Genomic DNA, 25,229 nt, shown 5'->3' with positions numbered 1-25,229 from the left:
ACTACACTATGTAGCTGATGTTAAACTATTACTATTCTATTGACCTACTATTCACTGTTATTGAAAGCTACTCTACTCACTAATTTAGATGTTTACTGTACAACTGCCCTACTATGACTATATTGAAGACTATTGTACATTGTATGTGGATGATGGATTGATAGCCTCCCAGGATATCCTCGAACATTGACAGCATCTTGATACAGTGTTTAACAGATTGATCAGCTGGGGACTGAAATTGAAACTATTCTTTGCAAATAAAGTAAAATACCTCGGCCACATAATTACAGCCACCAGCATATCTCAGGATCCAAATAAACTAGAAGCTATCCGACATTTCCCATCACCGACCAACTGCAAACAATTACAGAAATTTATCGGATTTTTACAGTTCTACCACCGATCTAACAAACAAATGTCTCACTACACCGCTCAACTCAGTCACATATTATCCACCACTAAACCTTGGAAATGGACCGACAAGGAGGAAATCATATCCCAACAACTCATTCTCAAACTCAGTTCTGTTTGAACATCCTAATCTGAAGGAACCTTTTTTCTTAAATGTCGATGCCTCTGATTATGCGATAGGTGCAGGAATTTTTCAAGAGGACGAGCAGGGAGAGAAAGGAGTGCTAGTGTTCTCCAGTAAAACCTTTAATTCAGCAAAGAGGTGATATTCAGTAACTGAGAAAGAATCTTTTAAGTATTGTTGAAGTGTGCACTAAATACAGATCCCTGTTACTCAACAACAAAATATTCATTAACACAGTTCACACAGTTAACCTTTTTTAAAACTGCTAAATTAAACCATAACCATCCATCAAGATGATTCCTTGCAATCCAAGAATCAACACATCTACCCAGAAAGAAAAATTAGACTGCCGACTTTCTATCCCGAGAAATAGATACCACATACTGCCAGGATATTAACCTAAAATGTTCTACCATAAAGGATCAGGAAAGCATACCCTACCCCCTGAACATCAAACCATGTAACCACACCACCACTCTGACCCCATAAAAAATCCACATCACCCAACATGAATATGCAGAACTGTCTCGAATTCTTGAGCTGATGGATGAAGGAGCTATGGAACCATCCAACTACATGCGACAATACACCGGCTACAGAGGATTTATGTTTGAACGACCTGCTGAAAATAACTTTGACTGGCACATAATGATTTCCCTGAGTATAAAAACGGATTCGATTAAGGAAGCACATGAACTTATGGGACATTTTGAAAAAATGAAAAACCTTTATATGTTAAGAGAAAGTTGCTATTTTGAAAACATGCATGAAAAAGTGGCCAGGATAGTGAAAGCTTGCGACATATGCCAAAAAGCTAAGTATTTTTAATGTTTTTCAATTTATTAATGCCTTTTCAAGTGTAATAAACATTAATTCCATCTTTCTGATCAACTCAGATACACAATTTCAAGTATAATGCATATTTGGACTCTGAATTTTTGTGATCTTTATATAAGTTGAGTGTTTTCTTAACCTCATTTGGACTATTTTCATCAAAATTAGGGAGAGAAAAAGTTTTGGGTTTATCCTGTTGATTCTCCCCTAATCATTAATCTGATATTGTGATTGAGCAATGTAAGAAATAAATTCCTGATATCACATTAGAGGCGAAATGAACCCTATTCTACCTCGAGCACCCTTGAAATTAGTATCAGCAGATATATACAGCCCATTAGCTATGGCTCGATATGGGAAGAAATACATATTCGTCCTCACATGTATTTTCTCAAAACATACCATGCTGTTTCCCATAGGTAAATTAACAGGAGAAACCTTGGCCCGTTGCGTAACAGGAAGATGGACCAATGAAGTGGGCAAGCCTAAACATATGTTATCCAATAATGCGACCTATTTCTGCAGCAAGCAATGGAAACAAATACTTCACCTGGATAATATCAAGTGGTCTAGAACTTCTACATATAATCCTAGTGCTAGTCCTGTGGAGCGGCGTATAGCTGAGATCTCTTGAGTTATGTGAATGTACTGCAATATAAAACACCAACAATGGTTAGATACTTATCATTTTTAGAAGAATGTTATAATAATAGTATAAACGAAAGTACTGGTTTCACTCCATATCAAATTATTCTTGGAAAGAGGAATAATACGTGCATGGAGAAATTAATTGACTTCTCAACCTCAAAAATGAATAGGCCTAAAAATTTCAATTGACACCACCTAGTCCAACTAAGATTAGAAAAGGCAGCCAATAGTAGGAAGCGATATCATGACCAAGCCTACAAAATATTTTCTTATAAAGTTGGAGATGAGGTTCTAATAAAAAGCCATTGTTTGTCGAATGCATTGGAAAAAGTAACACATGAATTCTGTTTAATTTATTCAGGGCAATTCACTGTTGTAGCTGTCTCACAGCATAACACTGTTCAGGTACAAGAGAAGGGAGATACAAGTATTGTCTGGTGGGAAAAAGTAGCAAATGTAAAACCATATCATCGAATTTGTAAAAATACAATAACAAATATGATAAAGCAAATAAACACAGTATTATCAAAATAAACACTGACCTGCCTAGATAAAATCAATGGTGACCTTCCCTCCACGTGCAACCAAGAGTGTTTTTAATTCACCTGGACCGAAAGGAACCTGAAACACATCAGGAAATATTTTTAAATCATCTGTTTTCTTCCTAATCATCATCTAAAAAAGGCCACAAGATAGAATGAGTAAAATAAAGTAAGATAATTACCTTGAAGTGAGAATATTCAGGAGTTGGGTTACCTAAAACTAATTTAACATGGGGTGTGATGTGTGTGAAGACAGAAATGGATGTACTATACCTTGGCCAATGCCAGCCAAATCAAAACCAGTCGATCAGATGGTAGAATAACAAAATTAGTTTTTTGTGGTTATACATATTATTTGTATATTTTATTAGGGCCATATATTTATTTAAGTGTGTTAAACTATTTATGTAGTTACCAAACCCTCAAACGAGTCAAGTAACCTTAATTATTTTGTAGACCAAAGAATCAACAACATGTGATATAGCCAAGAATTGTGTCCTTAGTCTAGTCAAGTATTATTAAATGCAAGTGAGACCTGAAAACTATCATTAATATGTGTGAGCCCACCATGGTATGAATGAATGTATTTGAATAAAGAGTTTATTGTAGTGGAGAATCAAGTGTAATGTAGTACAAATTCGTGAAAGTGTTAGTTGGTAGTCTTGCCAAGTGGCAAGTTTGAAGAAATATTGTATTGATATGAGAGAAAGGAGGTGAAATCAGTTGTTATATTTGTATTGTTATTCATTTGCAAGGAGGGAAAATGTTGTTGTTAAGATGAAGAATAGGGGGTGTATGCAGATAGAGTCTGCAAGCTATTATTTAAGCTGTGATATTGTATTTGACAGTTGTTTTAAGGTATGTTCATATGTTATGAGTTTAGAATTTGTATTAATAACACTTTGATTCTCGAATATTCTAAATTTAAATTCGGGGGCATTGATATAACAATATTTTTTTGGGTATTCACCAAACTTATCTATTGAAAGAAATTGTTAAGTCTCAGCACAAGAAGCTAGAAAATGTTATCACCAGTCTAATCAATTGACTAGAGATAGGATAATAACGGCTCTCAAGGCTATGATTATTAACAGCCAAATGAAAATAAAAGTCTTGTTGTAATTATCTAATAGTATAATAGTAATAATGTTTGAGGTCAGGTTCTTCAACATTAGCTTGTTGGCGACTTTAGTAATCAGTCGAACCATATATTTGAAAATTAGCCAAGTATCATTGAGAGAGAATAGGGGACGACCAACAGCCCACTTGCTTGCCAGAGGTCACCAGGGACACCCACCAATTATGAGAGCATTAGACTGAATCCCTTATTGTACATAGAATAGATTTTCGCCAAAGTTTAAGTTTCGATTCATGTAATTAAGAATGAAATTCATATAACTCAGTGATGTCACAGTATGACATGGGTTGTTAAATTTGAATATTCTTACTTGAGAGGATGACAGCAGCCCACCAGAAGAGGCTTAGGACACCGAGACGAATCCAGGCCACCATCAATAATTGTGAAAGATCTACACGTGAGTTCAATAATTATTCAAGAGGGCCCTCAGTGCTACAAATCATTCGCAATTGAATAAAGCTAGCTTGTCAAAGGTCTATTTGAAAATCAAACTTAATATTGAAATTTGCGAAAATATCCAAACTTCAGGGAAGATCCCATTAAAAACAATTTATGAGAATTCAATATTTGAGTATGCACAGAGTAAATATTTGACTTATTATATATGCTCACTTATTGATCTTTTTTATCAGTTATTTACTAGAATTTTCTGAAGCCCATGTTCATAAGATAAATTATTTCATCTGAATTCCACCAGAGGCCGAACTCAACCCTGAGATATCTTAATATTTTAATTTCCTCATATTGGGGAGTAAGATTTATAAATTTTATTCGACAAGCAATATTGCAGGTCGACAACTGAGCTATAAGAATAGACAGAATATTTATGCTGATTAGAAGAGCACGAGATATATTAGTTGATGCTAATAAGCAAAGTGGAACATTTTGTGAGCTATCTGTGATATTTTTTGTAATATATATTCACTCATATTATTTTTATATTTATTGTTTTATTCTCTTATCATTGCTTGATGATATTTCATGCATATAATATATTTTCATTTGTTGAATGGTGAACCCTTCATTTATGATCCTGTCTTCATGCATGACCAGTCTTGTTCTAGTCTACTTATTCCTATTATTGACAAATTATTTGAATTATCAACCAACTGTATTATTCACCGAATAAGTTGGATAAATCAGCATTGGATGTACAGCATTGGTTATTAAATCTTCATAAATATTACGTTCTCAAGATTTGTTTAAATTATCCAGAACCATTGCATCCGATTTGGAAGAACAAAAGGGTCATAGTATTAGGTTGCAGCAGCATTATAAACTGATAAAATTCATATGGTATTCTGATAGAGTGTCGCCTTCGATTCCGCTTGGTATCTTCTTGCATTGCCGACCCGTTTGTCAGATGGTCGCAAGTGGCATTGGTGTCGATACCATATTGTCTAGTACAAAATTCTGAACCCTTATATCTATCTCTATCTTCTGGATCTATAATTGCGGTGTCAACCAGATCAGTCATGAGAACTGCAAATTGATAAAGCAGCCACCGTTTGCAGCTGTTGGAAGCAGAGAATTATTTGAGCTCCTTGGAGAGCTGATAAGAAATTTGTTGTATTTCTCTTTCAGGAGGCGTAAAAATAATAATGGTGTTCAAAAATCTTTTGCTCTACCAACTGCTGCCAGCTGGGCATATGCGACGACAAAAATAACCTCACAAATGTTTGAATGTTTGAATGTTCAAATGTTTAAATGTAAGAATGTTCATATTTTGCTCATTTACGGCGAGAGGCGGTGATAGATTTTCATGAAATTTGACAGGTTTGATCCTTTTCAAATTATGTGTTGAAGTATATACAAGGTTTTTAGGAATTTTGCATTTCAAGGATAATATAAAAAGAAAAAGGAGCCTTCTTCATGCACCAATATTAGAGTAAGAATCAGACTATAGAATTATTCATCATAAATCAGATGACAAGTGATTACACAGATGGGTGGAGAAGCCAGTCTATCGCTGTATTTCCATAAGGTCTATTAGAGTTTCAATCAGCTACTTGTGGATGAGAATACTGCATGAGGTCTACTGTTCACAGAACTACTAGTTAGAAGTAAACTCACAAATTTTTCTCATATAATTTTTTTTCCTATCTTTTCCCTCCTTTTATCTTCTTCCCGCTCTTCTTCACCTCACTTTTATACCTTACCATAATACCTTACTTTTATACCTTCTACCAGCCTATTACAAGGGAAACCATAGTTGGCTAGATATTTCTTTTCAGCAAACCTCACCATGTAGCCTGTTTTTTTTTTTTCATTGGAAATTTGTATTTTGATTGTGTTGTTTTGTATTTTGATTTCTTCCATGTATTTTGTGTTTAATTGAAGAAAACAATTCATTAATATTATTTCATGTGTGGGTATACCTACCAATATTAATTGCTATTCCACAGTTGTGGTCCAATGAGAAGCGTGGACTATGATGTCAGCAAGTATGGAACCAAAATTTCCAATCGCTCAAACTCAAATCATTTCGATGTACCTGTGGGAGAGCAACTCCAAGAAGTGAAGGCAACTGATTATTTCATACATTTTGGTGTGCAGGCTCTCAATTGTGAACTGAAAAAGGTGAATTTTGTAATATTTTCAAATTTTCAACCCATAATTATTTGCCTATATGTGAAGATTCACATCAATTCGATGGACAGTGTCAATGTAGGACAGTATTAGAGAATGATTAGAATCTGGTGTGGCGCACTCACACAGCTTTCCTTGCCATAGTGAAAAATGATCACCTGACGCTAGTCAGCATCTCGAGTCCACTATTTCAAGATGAGCCAGCTGGTAACAGGACTATAACGCTGGAGACACACGAGGTCTGCTATCTCTCCATAGTGAATAATTTAACAGAATCAAAAGTTGACAACAGTTTGCAATATTGAATAATTACATTTTCTCGAATTTCGACCTTATTTTCATTTTTAGGTGAAAATGTTACTGAACATTGATTGTGGAGATTTTCATGCACAATCCTTTCCACTTGAAATTTTTCTTAAAAATTGTATCTGAAGACTGATAATTTGGAATCTAAAATCAAACTTTGCATAGATGGGCGAAGCTCCTGGAATTTATACAGATATGTTACTTGTGGCAGTTGATAGAGCTTATCAATGACTATTGTGGTTATAAACTTGGTCAAAATTGTTGGAGCTGTTTTTGAGAAAATCACGAAAAACCCTGTTTTTTTCAACATTTTTGCTATTTCAGCCGCCATCTTGGATTGCATCTAATTGAAATTTCGAATACTTATAATGTAAGGACCTCATAAGTTTCAAATTTCAAGTCATTCCGTTGATTGGGAGACAAGATATCATGTACACTGACACACACACACACACACACACACACACACACACACACACACACACACACACACACACACACAACAGAAATTTGTAAATTGGGGTACCTTTATTTTTTTTGGAAAGCAATACTTCCCTTGCCTATGGTAATAGGGCGAGGAAGGTGAAATGCAGTTGTTAGATCATGTCAGTGGCACTGAAATTGATCAGTTGCCACCTGAAAACTCTGACACCAGATCTGAGCCAGCCAGGTCACTCGATATCATTATTATTTTTTTTTATTTTATTACTAATATTATTATTATTATTATTATTATTATTAGCCGTCAAGCTCCCAGATGGAAGGCGCTGAGCAAAATTTGGTTCATTTTTTGTTTTTCTTGTTCTTTTTATCAATCCACCAGTTTTTCATTTTCAGTGAGAACTCCGCTTTCCTTGCTTCACTCCATTTTGTTCCCACTCTTGGCACAGTCATCTCTGGTTTAACTTCCCATTTTTCAACCTTTTCTCTGAAACTGTTCCTGTTGTATATTTCATCATGTTAATGTTAGCAAGTATTAAGTCCTTCTTGACGTTTTTCATCCATGCACCTCCATTACTAAGGGTTGCTACATATGTTACTATTCTTTTTGTAAGTCTGTGATCTGGAAGCCTCATTATGTGACCATAAAATTTAAGGCGCCTTTTCCTGATGTCTGCTTCTATGTTAGAGTATTCTTCAACTTTGGCTGTTTTCTGTAGTCTATAACCATCTTCGGTCTTTCTTGGTCCAAGTATTTTTCTAATTATCTTCCTTTCTTCTTTTTTCAAATTTTCAGTATCTGTTTTTCTGCTAAGTGTTAGGGTCTCGCTGGCATACAACATTGTTGGCTTGATTACTGCGTTATAATGTTTGATTTTGGTATTGATAGACATACATCTCTTATTATAAATATATTGCACTAGCCCTAGGCCTTTACGAGCTTTCTGTATCCTTTCATTTTGTGCATGTTTTTCTGATATAATTTCCCCAAGATATTTAAAGTATGGTACCTTCTTAATTGTTCCATATTTTGTTTGTAATTTAGTAACTTCTATATTTGATGTTGTGAAAACAGTTTTTTCAAATGATATTTGTAAGCCTACTTGTTCAGCACATTCTTTTAAAATTTCTATTTGTTTTACTAATATTATTATTATTATTATTATTATTATTATTAGTAATTGCATCAAAATTGCAGACCATTACTGGACAGGGATTGAATTGTTAGAAACATGTACAGATGGTACACACCAGACTATAGAAAATGAATATAATAGTGTCATTTTAACGGGAGAGTAAATGAATTGATTCAAACTGAAAATTGGTGGCCGATTCTAGACTTAAGAGAACCATCAGATATTTATAATGATATAGTCAAGAAGTTCGAAAATATATATTTATGCTAAAAGTGTCATAAAGGTTAAACAAAAAACTAAGCAACTACATAATTCCTGGTTCAATGATAGAATTAAGCCTATGATAGAGAGAAAGAACTATTTATGGCAAATGGTTAAAAGAGATAAACATAATGTGGATTTGAGAAATCAGTTCAGAAACATACGAAATAAGTTAACAGACATGATTCGTAATGAGAAAATGAAATACTATTATAGGGCTCTCAATGATAACTCCAACAATACTAAGAAAATTTGGGAAATCATCAATCATTCCATAAATAAGAAGAATAGGCCGTCTCTAAAGGAATCAATTGAGTTAAATTTCAATATCAATGAAGATCTTCAAATTATGAACCTAACAGAGAAATTTAAAAACAGATTTAAAGAAAAAAATAGAAGAAATCACAACAGAAATGAACGGGCAACACTTTGATATAATACCACATTTAAAAGAAGGTAACTATACAATAGGGGATAGGATGAGTATGAATTTTAAAAAAATGAAAGAGCATCAATTCTATAGTATCATTAACAAACTAAACAATAGATCATCCGCAGGACCTGACACAATTAGGCCAAAAGATATCATAAATAACATTTTCTATCTAGAGCTGATCCTGATGCATTTGATTAATAGGATAATTGAAACAGGAAAAATACCTCAGCGTCTAAAAATAACACATCTCAGACCAATTTTCAAGAATGGAGCAAAGAAAAAAGTAGGTTCTTATAGGCCAATAGGATCAATCTCAGTAATTATGAAAATTCTAGAACATTTCATCTGTATGCAATTGAATCAATACCTGATCAATCAGAACATAATAAATGATGCTCAATAATTATGGGTTTATTCCAAAAAAATCAACAATTGATTTATTAGAAAAACTAACAGAAAATATATTTGAAGTTTTAAATGACAATAAATTTGTCATAACAGTTGCAACAGATTTGACAAAAGCATAATATGATTTGGTTAATTATGAAATTATGTTACAAAAAATCAATAGAATAGGTATTCGTGGAAAGCTATTCAACTTGTTTGAAAACTATTTTGAAAATAGAAAAATACATGTTAGTGTAGGTGAATATATCAGTACCGATTATAATCAACCCTGTGGACTTATTCAGGGCAGCATTTTGTCTCCTGTTCCATTTAATCTGTATGTAAACGATCTAGCTAGTCTCAGTTTCAAAAGTAAGGTGCTGCAGTATGCAGATGACAACCTGCTATATATGACACACACTGATCCAATAATGGGCATAAGATACATGCAAGAGGATCTCAATTTGGCTAATAAATATTTTTTCAACAACGGTATCAAGATAAATTCACAGAAAACAAAGGTAATTATATTTAGAAATCCTAGAATTAACGTAGGTTTGTACAATTATAAATTAATTTGCCATAAAGCAGAATGTCTAAGATATAATAATTTGAGAAACACATGCGGGTGTCAGCATTTGGAATTCAGTGAGAATATTAAGCATCTAGGAGTTGTTTTTGATGCAGACATGAAATTCAATTCACACAATAATAGGATGCTGCGAATTATGAAAGCTGCTTCATACAAATGCTCTAGAATTAGCCACTGTTTTCCAATAAATATTAAAAGAATTATCTATTTCTCTATGATTCAAAGTATAATATTCTATGGTATTACATTCATAGTTTAGCACCAGTGTATTTGAGACAGCCGTTGTATGATGTAGTTAGAAGAGTAGCAAATACATTATTTGATGGAGTCGAGCTTGGAATATTGGGTATTATGACACCAGAATCTCTCGCAAAATACACTGATTTCTCCAGACATTATTTTGGAGATGAATTAAGGGAAATAAACGAAATAAGTTATGGTTTGAGAAATAGGCTATTTAGAGCACATCGTTATAATAATAATTATTCGATATTTCGATAGAATTATATATTTCTCTATGATTCAAAGTATAATATTCTATGGTATTACATATTATTCATAGTTCAGCACCAGTGTATTTGAGACAGCCGTTGTATGATGTAGTTAGAAGAGTAGCAAATACATTATTTAATAGAGTCGAGCTTGGAATATTGGGTATTATGACACCAGAATCTCTTGCAAAATACACTGATTTGTCAAGACATTATTTCAAAGATGAATTAAGGGAAATAAACGAAGTAAGTTATGGTTTGAGAAATAGGCTATTTAGAGCACAGCGTTATAATAATAATAATTATGGTAAGAACCAATTAAAATACAGAATCCCTTACCTGTTGAACGATTTGCCACCAGGATTGAAAAATTTACAAAGAAATGAAATAAAAACTAAACTTAAGAATTATTTTATAGGAATTGTTTGAATAGAAAGATATGTTGAAGATTATTGTTAATATTCTTATAGGTTAGTTAGTAGATAGGTTAGTTTGCACATAGTAGACAATAATAAACTGCACTGTACAATGGGAAATGGAAAAGGAAAAACTATGGATGAATAAATGAATAAGGATGATTTTAATATTGTAAACTAGAAAGTGCTTTAGAAGCAGTTGAAAATGATTAAGAGAGTGTATATTACAGTTTGTAGTATAATAAATGTTTTTTTGGAGGTTAGGTTTTGTTTTTGCATTCTATGACTGTGTGTGTGTTGTAATATTGTTGATGGGCATGTTAGCTCAGCTAGTCAGCTGTTCACAGCCACCTAAATGCGAGAGACAATAATGTCTGCAAGGTTGATCACCGATTTAGTAGAATATAGAGTGACTAATGTTGTGATTCAAGTGGTAGAAATTAGAACTTTAATATCAAATCCCAGATAGAAACTATAGTAGACTTTCAATTTAGTTCATTGATGACTTTACAAAAATTTTCATTTGCAGTATTATTATAGAATGTATAACTATTATGATGTAGTATGAAATTTGAATACCTACCGTACTCCTCAATTAGCTCCAAGCTAGAGGAGGAACAAAACACTGTATGTATATGATACTATGTAACTTTAAATGAAATAAATTGAAATTGAAATTATTATTGTTATTATTATTATTATGATTATTATTATTATTATCATTTCATTCATCACATGTCAAGTAAGTGTTTATTGCAGTCAAAGTAGGCCTTTGGTAAGACTTTGGTGCATTACTAAACTGAAATGATCAAAAATAATCAAACAATGTATGCTGTACTGAGAACAACTGCTTTTTCCATGGCATATTCTGCACTTTTCGATATTCCCATCTGACAAAGATTTGCTGACACTTTTCTAGTTACAACTCCAACCGTGGAGATAATGACAGGAACAATTGTGACCTTTTCTTGCATCCAGACATCCCCTTGAACTCAGCAACCAAGGGAAGGTACTTGGAGACCTTTTCATTATAATACTGGTCCAAGTTGTGGCAGCATGGTATGCCAACATCTATCAGCCAACATCTATTAGTGTTGTTTTCTTGGCTACCTTATCCATGAGGATGATATCTGGCCTATTATGAGCAACTGTTCTGTCTGTCAGCACCGACCGATCCCAATATAACTTATGTGTATCATTCTCCAAGACTGGGGATGGCTTGTACGAGTAATAGGGCAGCTTCTGATTGATAATTTGGTACTTCAGAGCAAGGTCCTGATGCAAGATCCCAGCTACTGCATTGTGCATTGTGGCGCTTTAAATAGTCAGTAGCTGCCAGTGATTGACATGCAGACATAATGTGCTGAATAGTCTCAGGTTCCAAGCCACAACATCTGCATGAATCATTATTTATAGGCAGCTTCATCATATGCCTTTGATAATTTTCTGTTGCAATTACTTGATCCTGTATGGCAATCAAAAATCCTCCCGTTTCAATAGACAGGTCCCTGTGCCAAAGCCATGCATTGAAAGCCTCCTCATCAACTCCAGGCTGAGATAAGGCAAACGCATGCCTTCCATGAAGCTGCTTCGACTTACTATTATTATTATTATCATTATTATTATTATTATTTTCATTTAATGAGATAAATTGAAATTGGCAAAATATTATTATTATTATTATCATTATTATTATGGGGAATGATAGTGGAAATGATAAGACAACAGTGTTGCTGAATTTCATATTTTAGCCATCATCTGTAGCAGATAGCTGAGATTCAACTCAGTTTGGTGATGTTATAATTAATATCGGGGGACTGAGCTTTGCTGTGGAGTGAAAGCATAGAAAATTTGAAACAGAAGATTGAATTCATAGTTTATATTTTATTTATCATTTTCTCAGTCACACAATTATTTTTACACTTATATGAGGAGGCACAACAGGCTGCCCAAAACAGTCCCTTTTCAAATTTATACTACAGTCCAAATCAAAATCTAGGTTAAGCTACCATCACCCATTTAAATAACAATATATTCACACTTCAAAAAACAAACACATCATCAATTGAAAAAAGGATATACTATGAATTCGATTTAGAATGATATACTATGTTTGCTACAATATTTGCTAATATACTATACTGTATACTAATACACTAAACTAATATACTAACAGCATCTTGTTACTATTTTGGACTTTCTGGAGTGAACATGTTTTCTAAAGAAAAAAAAAAAACGTGAATGAGTTTCTCTTGCTGAATTCCTCTTCTCGTGAGATCAGCTGGATGATCACACACACATGCACTCGTTCACTCTCTTCCATTATGGTATCGACAGACAACAAAATTTCCAGCTGTTTTTTGTATTCATAAAAGACGTATCCATCCTTTTAATATCCGTCAGCGAGTTATCCAAGGGTTGAGACCGAGTGCAATCTAATCTATCATATCATAAACCAACTTTGTTCCAAATTTCGCGAAAATCGTAAGAGTTGTTTGCGAGATCCATTGAACATATATTCCCATATAACCACATAACCAGATGTCCAGAAAACAATATAACCATATAAATATATATGTATACATATATACAGATATTGCTTGCTTTATATAATAGGATTGTTGAGTTTTTCAAATAATAGTAATAATACTAATAATGAAATATACTCTATAAATTTGAAATGTAGCAAATGACTTTCGAGCAACACAGTGTGACCACAGTGAGGTCTACGTTATAATTGCAGTGCTTGATTAGCAATAATTGTATTTCTATCCTTGTCTGTTATTAATCAAAGCAGATAGCACTATCCCTTTCTCGCTTTGCTCTGTTGCCAGATTGTCTCTTAAAAATATAGAATTAATGATTAATCAACAAAATATTCCATCTTCATTATGAAAATTAATTATAAAATTATTGGGAAATTCAATTTCATGCTTAATAGAATAGAATTGATTATTTTGAACCACAATGGACAGTTAATATTACATCAATAAAGCTGTATCAGCTACCATCTATAGATGGCATTGACAAGACAGATCAGCAACGTTGTTCTCCTATCTTCCGCCACTGCAATTATTAAAATGTGGAGGACTAGTCTTCCACAGCCTCAGCACTATCAATAATGTACTATGGAGTTGGAAAAAATTCATTGGCATCTTATTCCCGGACAGAATCTGTATAAATCATCCACCCACTCCTCCTCCTCCTCCTCTCTGAAGGCAAACCTTGAAGTTGCGAATGGCAGGCTCTTGATTGACCTTTCCAATCAACTCCCAACGTTTTCTCAAAAATATTTCATCGAACTTATCCACACTATCTGTTGTTACAGGATGGAACTGGAGAATTGGGACGTTACATGAAAATTGTGAACTCAATGTCCAGCATTGAGGACAATATTCGTGAAATAAAATATTACAGCGGAGTTTCAGTGTCGATTGAAGAATGTGGAGGACGAAAATGTATCCAAGTTAAGGAGACCAAATGTATGACAAAATTGAGAGGACAACGTCTTAGTCAGTTCAAATGTGACTACGGTAAGTTCATTGATTTTATGTATTGAACTTGCAATAGTAAAACAATAAAAAAAAAACAGTAGAAAGAAAATAAACAAGCAGATATTTATTCAATTCATCAAAATCAAATCGAATCAAATTTTATCCACCGAAAGTTTCAATACAAATAGACAGAATGAAACATTTTGGAAGCATTTTTCATTGAAGTTCCTGACTCATAGCTACTAAAAATTAAGCCTTGGATTACAAATGGATTAATTACATCAATAAGGAAGAGAGATAAATTACACGGTACAAAGCAAGAATAATACAGTGAATCTACAGCTTAGAGAGTATTATAGAAGGTACAGAAATCTACCAACAACTGTAATAGAAAATGCGAAGAAACAATACTTTTCAAGGCGATTTGAAACTTCCAGCAACTCTAAGCAAACATGGGAAGTAATAAGAGAAATAACTGAAGTGCAACGGCCAAGAACACAAATCCACCAAATCAACTTGGAAGGGAGAGAATTGAAATTGGGAGATGATGATAAAGATAATTATGGCAAATCCTTTCAATGAATTTTTTATTAGTATTAGATCAAAACTGGCCCAGGACATTCTTAATAGCGATTGTAATGGCACAGATGAGCATGCGGCAGCTGATCAGATAGTCTGCCGGTCATTATTCTCTACACCTGTCAGTGAGGACGAAATGGTAAAAATCATTAATAGTCTTAAAGCTAATAGTGCACCTGGACTCGATAATTTAAAACCAGATTTTTTCAAACAGAATAATACTATACTTGGCAAGCCTTTAACACAATCATATTGCAAACAGAATTTTTGAGGAAGGTATTTTTCCACAGTGTCATTTGTCCAATCTTCAAAACAGGAGATAAGAACGATATGAATTGCTACAGACCCATATCATTACTAATTACATTATCAAAAATTCTTGAAAAGTGTATCAAAACAAGACTGATCCACTATCTTGAAAAAAAATAATAATCTTCTATCACCAAACCAATATGGTTTTAGATCTAGTCCCAGTGAAAATGATGCTATCCACTAAGTGACCACTCAGATTGCTGATAAAATAAACACTGAAGAGAAACCAATGGCAGTATTCTTAGATTTAAAGAAGGCTTTTGATACGGTGTCACATGACATTCTTCTTTCAAGGCTTGATAACTATGGAATAAGAGGAGTCGCATGAAATCTTTTCAAGAGCTACCTATCAAACCAAACACAATGTGTCAGAGTCGATGGATGTATAAGCAACAAGCTGACTGTAAAGTTTGGAGTGCCACAAGGAACAGTACTAGGACCAATTATTTTTCTTCTCTACATGAATCCATTATGCAACATGGAAATTAATGGATCAATCGCCACCTTTGCAGATGATACTGTTCCACTGTTATCTGAACCGACCTGGGAGATGACATGGAGAGAAGCCGAGACTGGACTTCAGAGGGTGTCTCGCTGGTTAAGTGAAAATCTGCTAACATTGAACCATGAGAAAACCTTCTTTCTGACCTTTTCGGCAACTCAACATGGACAGCCAACAGGAGATGAGATAGTAATCAAGAATCAACGGAATAACACTTCATACACAGTTCGCAGGAGACAGTCACAGAAATACCTGGGAGTTACAATGGACTCTTTTCTGAGCTGGGATCATCATCTCAATGAATTATGCGTGACCAGCGGGAGACTGAGGAAGACAATCTGCAGATTCAGGATTCCGAGGACACTGGTCGACAAGGGATGTCTAAGGGTTATCTACTTCCCTCTAGCACAGTCCCTCATGCTGTATGGGATTGTGGGATGGGGAGGTGCTAGCTTCTAGCACATCGAACCGCTCCTCAGGGTACAGAAGCTGATCATGAGAGTCATCAACCAGAAGCCTCCACGCTATTCATCAGACCAGCTATTCAATGAGTTTGACGTGATGGATGCAAGACAGCTTTACTCCAAGGAGATACTATGCAGATTACACAAGAAACCAACAACATTTCAAACCAGAAACCACAACCACAATACCAGATACAGGAATCTTCCCATCACTAGTGTTGCAAGGAAGGCACTATACCAGAGACATTTCAATCATTTAGCACCAAAATTATATAATCTACTTCCTGCAAACTTTAAACAGATTAATCATCCTTGAAAGTTCAAAACAATAGTACACAATTGGTTGATGAGCAAAGGAAGACAGAACATAGAGAACATTATTTCAAATAACAACTAACCACCTTATGACTTACTAAACACTTACTAATTAATAATATGCACAAAAAAAACAACAAAACCTACTCTAGCACATGGTACGCCATAGTGGAATAGGTCAATTTCCACACAGAAAAAACTAAACAAGTAGAGGACACATCATGAAAATTTTTTGTAACTTACTATTGTATGTTATATCGTAATTTATCTAATATTTTGTGTAATTGATGTTTTAGTTTTAGTTTTTTTTGGGAAATGAACATTCATTTTTATTTTATAGTGAGGTCCACTTTATAATGGCAGTGTTTGATTAGCAATGCTATTGCTATCTTTGTCTATCATTCAACAAAGTGGAGAGCTTCATCTCTTTCTCGCTTTGCTCTGTTGCCAAATCGTCTTCCATCAATGCAGAATTGATAATAAATAAACAAAATATCTTATCTTTATTCTGAAAGTTCATTATAAAATTATTGGAAAATATGATTTCATGCTTAATAAAATATAATGGATTATTTAAAACGAGAATGAACTGTTTATACTACATCAATAAACCTTCATCTGCTACCATCCATAGAAGGCATTGACAAGACAGAGGATTGGCAGTGTTTTTTTCCTATCTTCCTCTACCTTCATTATAACGTAGAAATCACTATAGGTGTTAAAATAGGTGACAATTGAATAATTATGAGAGTCTGTGAATTTGGATGAACAAATTCACTAATTTCCCAACCAATCATGGATTCAAAGAGATTGTTTAGCTGAAGTATAATTTCAGCAAATATTATTGAAGAGTAAAAACACAACCACCCCCCCCCCTTACATTTGGTAGCGTGCGATGAGATAGTCTGCAAGAATGACTATCGAAACCTTTGCTTCTGTTTACAGAGTGAGTTATATGTATCGGAAACAGTGCAAAAGCACGGCACTCCCGAGTGGGGAGGGAATCCTCACGCCTAGCAGTGCGGAAGCACGTTGCAGTGCGAAGACACGGCACTCCCGGGTGGGGCGAAAATACTCACGCCTAGCAGTGCGGAAGCATAGCATGCCCATGCAGTGCAAAAGCACGTCGCTTCCAAGCAGGGCAAAAATCCTTGCGCCTAGCAATGTGGAAGCATAGTGTTCCCATGCAGTGCAAAAGCATGTCGCTCCCGAGTGGGGCAAAAACCCTCGTGCCTAGCAATGCAGAAGCATGGCACATTGAAGCAGTGCAGAAGCATGACGCATCTAAGCAGTGCGAAAGCACGGCATACCTACGCAGTGTGGATGCATGGCGCGACTCAGCAGTTCCACTCTAATAGGATGGAGCCACGACGAACATTGCAGGGATCGTGGCCAGACATCCTACTGCTATTCTCCTTGATGGTGCAGCTGCATTGTCACTGGTTGGTGAGGATCTAACCTGGCACCCAGGCTATAGTATGGTATCACATGACCATCAGAGATGTGACAGCATGTACCCTGTGCTTAGGGACATCTTTTGTCAATTGCATACCGCCCCCCTCAACTCCCCATTCTCCCCTTACACTTTTTGAGAACAGTGTGTCACGATGTATATCATAATTAATGAGGAAATTTTTTTTTAGAGCTAGTTTTGTCAATGCTTGGTAATCTTGTTATAAGATCTCGTTGTACAACAAGTGGTGCAGGCACTGGGCTACTGCTCAACTGTGCCACGCACCCTTATCTTCTCCCACTCAGCTGCTGAGGGAGGCTCGCCGAGTAGCAGAGAGGGCCAGTCGAGCACAGACAGTCGGTCAAGATCTATTGATGGAAGCAGGACGCAGCCAGTGAGTGAGTGCAGCTTGTGACGAGAATCTACTCTAACTCCTTAGACCACTTCAAATTGCGCCTTCTATGGACTGGAGTTCATAGAAGACGCTGGAAGCATTAAGATACAGCACTTGCAAGAAGGCGAATCCTGTACAACGACTTCTGCGAATTCTAGCAGCCAGCCTGCCTGATTCGACCAGTGGTGACAAGTTGAGTTTTGGGCTAAAACCTGAACATTGAGGTCACAGGAACATTACGAAGAGGACCAGGAACAGTGAGAGGACCTCGATTAAGGCTCGAGAAGACCTTTCTTGACCCCGAGACCCCAATCCTGGCTGCAAGAGACAGCTGGTGAGCGAGGTGTTGGACTCAGTGACAGGTTCCAGGGCTCTTATATCTTGCTACTTCCATCGGGAATAGCGAGAGGACCTCAAGTAAGGCTTGGAAAGGCCTTTCTTGACCCCGAGACATCGATCCTGGCCGCAAGAGACAGCTGGTGACTGAGGTGTTGGACTCGGTGACCAGCTGCGATGCCCGGTTCCAGGGTTCTTCCACCTTGCTAGTTCCAACTGGAATAGCAAGAGGACCTCGAGTAAGGCTCAAGAATGCCTTTCTCGACCCCGAGATAGCCAGAAATAGCCCCTTTCTCACCAATCCTGATAGCCAGAAACAGCCGGTGCCCGAGGTGAGGGACCCGGTGACTGCTAGCGATGCCCAGACCCAGGGCCCTTCTCTCTTGCTAATTCAATTGGGAATAGCAAGAGGACATTCAGTGACGATTGGGAACGTTATCCCGTCCTGGAGATCATATTCACAGAAGTCACTAGATCGTTACTACTCACATCTCTCCCCGACCAATCCTGTTAGGCAGTGCAAAAGCACAGCCCCTTTTTCCCAAAAGAGGAAATCGATCCAATAAGGTATTCAAGGCCCTGTTCCAACCCCTGACTCGATTGAGGGTGGTTGACAGACACCACACCAAGCCTCCCATCCCCTGCTGCAGCTCACCCCAGACGCCGACTGAGTCTAGCCAGCCCAGGGTGACACTGGGAATTCTGGTAGAAGAAGGTGTGGGCAAAAATCCATTCAGAATTTGGTAGAGTGCGATGAGATAGTCTGCAAGAATCACTATCAAACTTTTGTTTTTGTATACAGAATGAGTCATATGTATGGTAACCCTTCAATAGGTTGAAGACTGTTGTAGATATAATACTGTAGATTTTAGGATAAGTTATTATTCGAATACTCCACCTTTTGATGTACAACTGAACTTCAACCCCTCATAAGGGATTACAAGTATCATAGAGAATTTTCATCGATGTTATCTTTCTTGTTTTGAAAAATCCTTGAAAATGATGAACTGCACAATGGTTTCTACATTTGGAATATTTGGGTTACAACCCCTCATTTTTCAAAAACCCAAAACTTCAATCAGTTGACATCTTGGATACAGATATCATAATGATATGATATAGAACATTTTCATTGATGTCACCTTTCTTGTTTTGAAAAAAGCCTTCGAAATGATGTACCACACAATGGATGTTTACATTGGAATTATCAGAAGTTGATATCCAGTTGTATGTCAGAAAATTCAATATTCGACCAATAACTCCTGAAAGTTACAGTACTATATCCACAATAGTCTGCATCTTATTGAAAGGTCTTATATTTAAGATCTTCATTTTGGGAGATTAAACAATTCATGGTATAACAGAATTCTCGGCTTCATAATTAATTTGATGTCTGGTGAGAGGTTAATTGATTGGAAACACCTCCACATTATGCTGCTGCCATTATAACGTGAACCTCACTATGAAGAAGTACTATTTACAATGTTTCCTAATACTAAAAGTAGCCTTGTTATTTACAATCATTATCGATTAGGAGTGAGGTAGCAAATTGGATATTCATTGGGAAAATAATTATTATATTATTGGAATTATGATTTTTCTCTGATTACAATTAATCTCATTTTCAGCTACTGAAAGACCAGCAAGCCCTCCCATCATTGTTCCAAAGTGAGTATTCATTTATTCATATACATTACAAACAATTCTGATTGGAACAATCAATATAATCTTTGAAAATCTAATTCATTCTACCTTCATACAAATTCTTACGTACAATCACATAATATTCACAAGATTAAAATACAATTGTACAAAAACACTTGACGATCACATGACTAATGTCTGATTGTTAGCTTGTGATGAAGAGGAAATACTTAATAATTTATGGAGAGAAATGATTGTAACTTGAAAATAGAAAATGAGTGGAAAAATTTTATCTGAATTATGTAACATCCTTATGAAAAAAGGAACAAAGACCCACAAAATATAGAGTTGAAAGCAAAAAGATATTTTTTGAAAGTTGTCACATAGTAAAATTGTGAAGTGTAGAATTGGGGAAATGTTGCTAAATAAATATTAATATTATTAAAAGACGCTCAGCTATCAGCGAGCTAGCTGACCGTGGAGATAAGGAGGGTACTGATGGCGCACCATCTCCCGTGAATCGAGAGGATTCTTACCACCTCTGGCGGCGGAGCATCTCCATCCCCTCTACTTGGGGAGAGTATTTGAATGCGGGATGAGCCCCAGACCACAGTATTCCACTCCCAACATTCCTGCTCCTTGTACAGCGGCCTGTTGGCTGCCATACATCCCTGACCTCCTGTCCTTGTACAGCGACAAGTTGGCTCCCATATGTCCCTGTCCTCCTCTCCTGGTACAGCGGCCCATTGGCTGCTGTCCGTCCCTGTCCTCCTCTCCTAATACAGTGGCCCATTGGCTCCCATACGTCCCTCTCCTTTCATCCTCCCGGGGCACAGCAGCCCGTTGGCTACCATCCCTATCCTCCCATCCTCCCAGGGCACAGCGGCCCATTGGCTGCTATCCCTATCCTTCAGTTCTCCCAGGGCACAGCGGCCTGTTGGCTGCTGTCCCTATCCTTCCATTCTCCCAGGGCACAGTGACCCGTTGGCTGCCATCCCTATCCTCCCATTCTCCCAGGGCACAGCGGCCCGTTGGCTGCTGTCCCCATCCTTCCATTCTCCCAGGGCACAGCGGCCCATTGGCTGCCATCCCTATCTTTCCATTCTCCCAGGGCACAGCGGCCCGTTGGCTGCCGTCCCTATCCTTCCATCCTTCCAGGGCATAGCAGCCCGTTGGCTGCCATCCCTATCAATCCATCCTCCAAAGGCACAGCGGCCTGTTGGCTGCTGTCCTTATCCTTCCATCCTCCCAGGGCACAGCGGCCCATTGGCTGCAGTCCCTATCCATCCATCCTCCGAGGCCACCGTGGCCAGTTGGCTGCCGTCCCCATCCTTCCATCCTCCCAGGGAACAGCGGCCCATTGGCTGCCGTCCCTTCCGTCTATCCTTCTCTTCCTACTATAGTGGAGCGGAACCGAGGCCGAAAGGCCAATACAGAACTACTTTGAAGTGATGTCATCAGAGTAGAGAGCGACTTTCACACCATCAGTAGCACCAGGAGGTGCTGTCCACACCAGTTCATTTATTTATTTGAAAATTTCATGTACAAAGATGGTAGAAGAGGAACTTTGACTTGTCTCCTTTCCCTGCCCACATTACGACTGAGCTAAGTCGTCCAGGAGCAACACCTGGGTATCAATCACCTCTGAAGGAACTCAGGGTGTATGTGATAGATTGGCGCCCGCACTTGGGGCACGAGGCAACGAAGTGAGAATCATGAGTGAACAGGGCGAGGCTGAGTTAGATGCTCAACACCAGGATCTGACAGAGGGTCAGTTGGTCGAGGACGTAAACCCCGAGATGATAACCGACCCCAGAGTTTCCTGGATCTATGAATAGAAAAGGAAGAAGCATTCAATCTTCTACAAGACTGGGGCAAAGTGTCATCTGGAACACTTGCTAAGCTGAGAAAGTTGTTAGTATAACAACATAAGAAGATATCCCAGTCCAAGACCTGGAATAGTGAGTGGAAGCAGTGAGGAATCTGGAGACTCAGCAACAGGTACTCATGCTAAAGTTGGAACCAACATTCACACAAACGCCCTCATGGACTCAGGGGCGGTATGTGACAGAGTAAGAAGATGGAGACTGTCATTCAACAGCCAATCAGATGCTCTCAGCTTCTTGGAAAGGCTGGACAAGCTATAACAAGCCCATTGGCTCACTGGCAACCAACTACTAGTTGCGCTACCTGGATTACTAGTTGGTGAAGCTACTCTATGGATGCGTAATCGTCATGACCAGTGGAAATCATGGGACAATTTTGTGTCAGATTTCAGATCATGCTACTACCCACTTACCTATGAGGAGGACCTCGAGAATCTAATTCAGGCAAGGAAGCAAAGGGAAGGTGAATCATTTGACGAATTTCTCGAAGATTTCACTGACACTCATGAGGCGTCGAGGAGGTTTTACAGACGAAAATAAATTACAGAGAGTGTATGAGAATCTCCTTCCAACGGTACAAATTGTATATTTGGAAATTGGATGTTTATAGTATTGATGAGTTAGAAAAATTCGCAAAAGAGTATGAACAAATCAAAGCGGAGGAGAAACAGAATAGACAGAACTCGAGAGTTCACTAGACTGAGGACACAAAAATGATTACAGGACCCAAGGTCAGGACAGTGATAACCCCTGGAAGTAACAGACCCTCTCTTAGCGAGTCTGAACCCATGTGTTGGCAATACAAGAAACAGGGGCACTGGAGATCACACTGTCCCAAAATCCTGCCATGTAAAAGATGCGGGAGAGAGCACTCAAATGTGTCTGTGATATGCGAAAGGAGAATAAAACTCTGAACAGGGCAGCAGTAAGGCACAGAGGATTCCTGTGATTGGAAAGTCACCAAGGGACAACAGACTATTTATTACTGTGACAATCGGCAGTGAAAAGTGTCAGGCATTGCTGGATACCGGCGCCAAAGCTGATTATATGAGTAATGAGGTGTATGAATTCCTCCAGAAAATAGGGATGATACGGGAGGAGACTACATGTCACTGCGCAATATTAGCTGATGGACGATCTACCCCATCAAATGAGAAGGTGATGACTAATGTAACTATAGAACAAATCACAGTTCCACTAAAATCACAGCGGCATCTATAATGGAAGGACTTGGACAAGAGTTGCTATCAGGCATGGAATTTATGTGTGAAATCAGGGTGAATATCCACACATTCACAAGAGAGGTAGAGTGGGATCCTCCCCAATTGAATCCTCCAAGTCAGCAAATTATGTCGCGATCACTCTTATTTATCAACATCAGTCCAAACAATAGCAGCTGTAGACTCCAAAACTCAGGAGAACAAGAGTTGCAACTAAAGGATGTACAAGTAGGCTGTTTGGAATGTAGTCAAACTCAATGACTTGATTAATACCAGGGCAGAATTGTCATATATTCCAGAACAAGCATCTTGGGACAACATAGTTCATCACTGTGATGAGATGAATGACTCTGAATGACAGGCCGCAATTCATGCTCCAACCACCAGAGCAAACACTTCGAACTCCAAGAAAGTTATGAAAATTAGGATGGAACAAAAACCATCTCATGATGAGTCAGAATCTAGCTAGCACTCCCAACAAACAGGAAGGTGGTGAGGAAAGAATTAATGCCACCATTGACTGACATGGATATGGAAGAGTCAACAACCCCTTTGAATGCCATAGAGGTAGTCCCACATTCACAAGCTCACAGAAGGGTCCCCTCTCGAAATATGGATCAAGTGTTGTACCACCGTGTCACAACAGCAGGCAAGCACAGATGGGCAGGTAGACCACGTATGAAAGTCCGGTTACCTGATGCGCGATGTAAATATGAGCCTGTAGACCAGGCATAGATAATGATCATAGTGAGTGGCATACACCTCTAAAGGTGATGCCTGAGAGGTGTACACCTCTTAAGGTGATGCCCAGATGGCTCATGCCTTTTAAGGTGGTGCCATGGAAGGCTCCGATCCTCCTCCCCCCACTAAGTAGGAGTGGGGTGCCACAAAGTAAAATTGTGACAAGAAAATGTTGCTAAATAATTATTACTATTATTAAAAGATGCTCGGCTATCAGCAAGCTAGCTGACTGTGGAGATAAGGAGGGTACCAATGGAGCACAATCTTCCGCACATCAAGAGGATTCTTACTGCCTCTAGCGGTGGTGCATCTCCATCACCTCTACTTAGGGAGAGTACTTAAACGCCGGACGAGCCCCAGACCACAGCATTCCGCTCCTAACCTTCCTGCTCCTTATACAGTGGCCCATTGGCTGCCGTACGTCCCTGACCTCCTGTCCTTGTACAGCAGCCCATTGGCTGCCATACGTCCCTGACCTCCTGTCCTGGTACAGCGGCCCGTTGGCTGCCGTACGTCCCTGACCTCCTGTCCTTGTACAGCAGCCCATTGGCTGCCATACGTCCCTGACCTCCTGTCCTGGTACAGCGGCCCGTTGGCTGCTGTATGTCCCTGTCCTCCTCTCCTGGTACAGCGGCACGTTGGCTGCCATCTGTACCTGTCCTCCTCTCCTGATACAGCGTCCCATTGGCTGCCGTACGTCCCTCTCCTCTCTCAGAAGATTCATTTCTCCATGCAAATAGTGTATGTGTGTGTGTTATAAGAGAAGCAATTAGCATTGTCAATCTTGACTGGTAGAATTTCTTAGTGCATAGCCCTTAAATCTGGCAGTAAGACACATTTCTTCTTCTCCTTTTTTCTACTTCTTCCTCTTCTTCTTCTTCACCATTCCTCTACTTCTCTAAGATAGCCATTATACATGATAAATTTTTTTGAATGTGATTATTGTTACACTTAGATCTGTCAGTTAGACAAAGATGTTTCACTTGAAGCTGATAGTAACCTTTCTCTCCTTTTTCTCATTCTCCTTCTTCACCTTCCAAACTTGATTCACTTTAATCTATCAGCAGGACAGTCATTGAATTTCTCATTCTTCTTCCTCTCCATTCTTCACCTTCCAAACTTGATTCACTTTAATCT

General features: G+C 37.7%; 1 protein-coding gene and 1 long non-coding RNA gene across 2 annotated transcripts in view; one reads left to right on the top strand and one right to left on the bottom strand.

The window, feature by feature from the left end:
• LOC120354193 overlaps nt 1-6,206 on the bottom strand; it is a 29,195-nt gene extending 22,989 nt beyond the window's left edge. Inside the window, exons 1-3 of the long non-coding RNA XR_005572884.1 lie at nt 6,080-6,206; nt 2,560-2,638; nt 1,920-2,017 (exon numbers count right to left, since the gene is read on the bottom strand). This is a non-coding gene — a long non-coding RNA (uncharacterized LOC120354193). The remainder of the gene's footprint in view (nt 1-1,919; nt 2,018-2,559; nt 2,639-6,079) is intronic.
• LOC111053090 overlaps nt 1-25,229 on the top strand; it is a 196,724-nt gene that overhangs the window by 45,766 nt on the left and 125,729 nt on the right. The window contains exons 3-5 of the mRNA XM_039440764.1: nt 6,103-6,277; nt 14,081-14,285; nt 20,230-20,269. Coding sequence (XP_039296698.1) covers nt 6,103-6,277; nt 14,081-14,285; nt 20,230-20,269 — 420 coding nt within the window. The remainder of the gene's footprint in view (nt 1-6,102; nt 6,278-14,080; nt 14,286-20,229; nt 20,270-25,229) is intronic.

Source organism: Nilaparvata lugens, chromosome 14 (assembly GCF_014356525.2).
Source record: "Nilaparvata lugens isolate BPH chromosome 14, ASM1435652v1, whole genome shotgun sequence".
Lineage (NCBI taxonomy): Eukaryota > Metazoa > Arthropoda > Insecta > Hemiptera > Delphacidae > Nilaparvata > Nilaparvata lugens.
The sequence above is the reverse complement of the archived record's forward strand: the minus strand, read 5'-3'. Positions and strand labels throughout refer to the sequence as shown.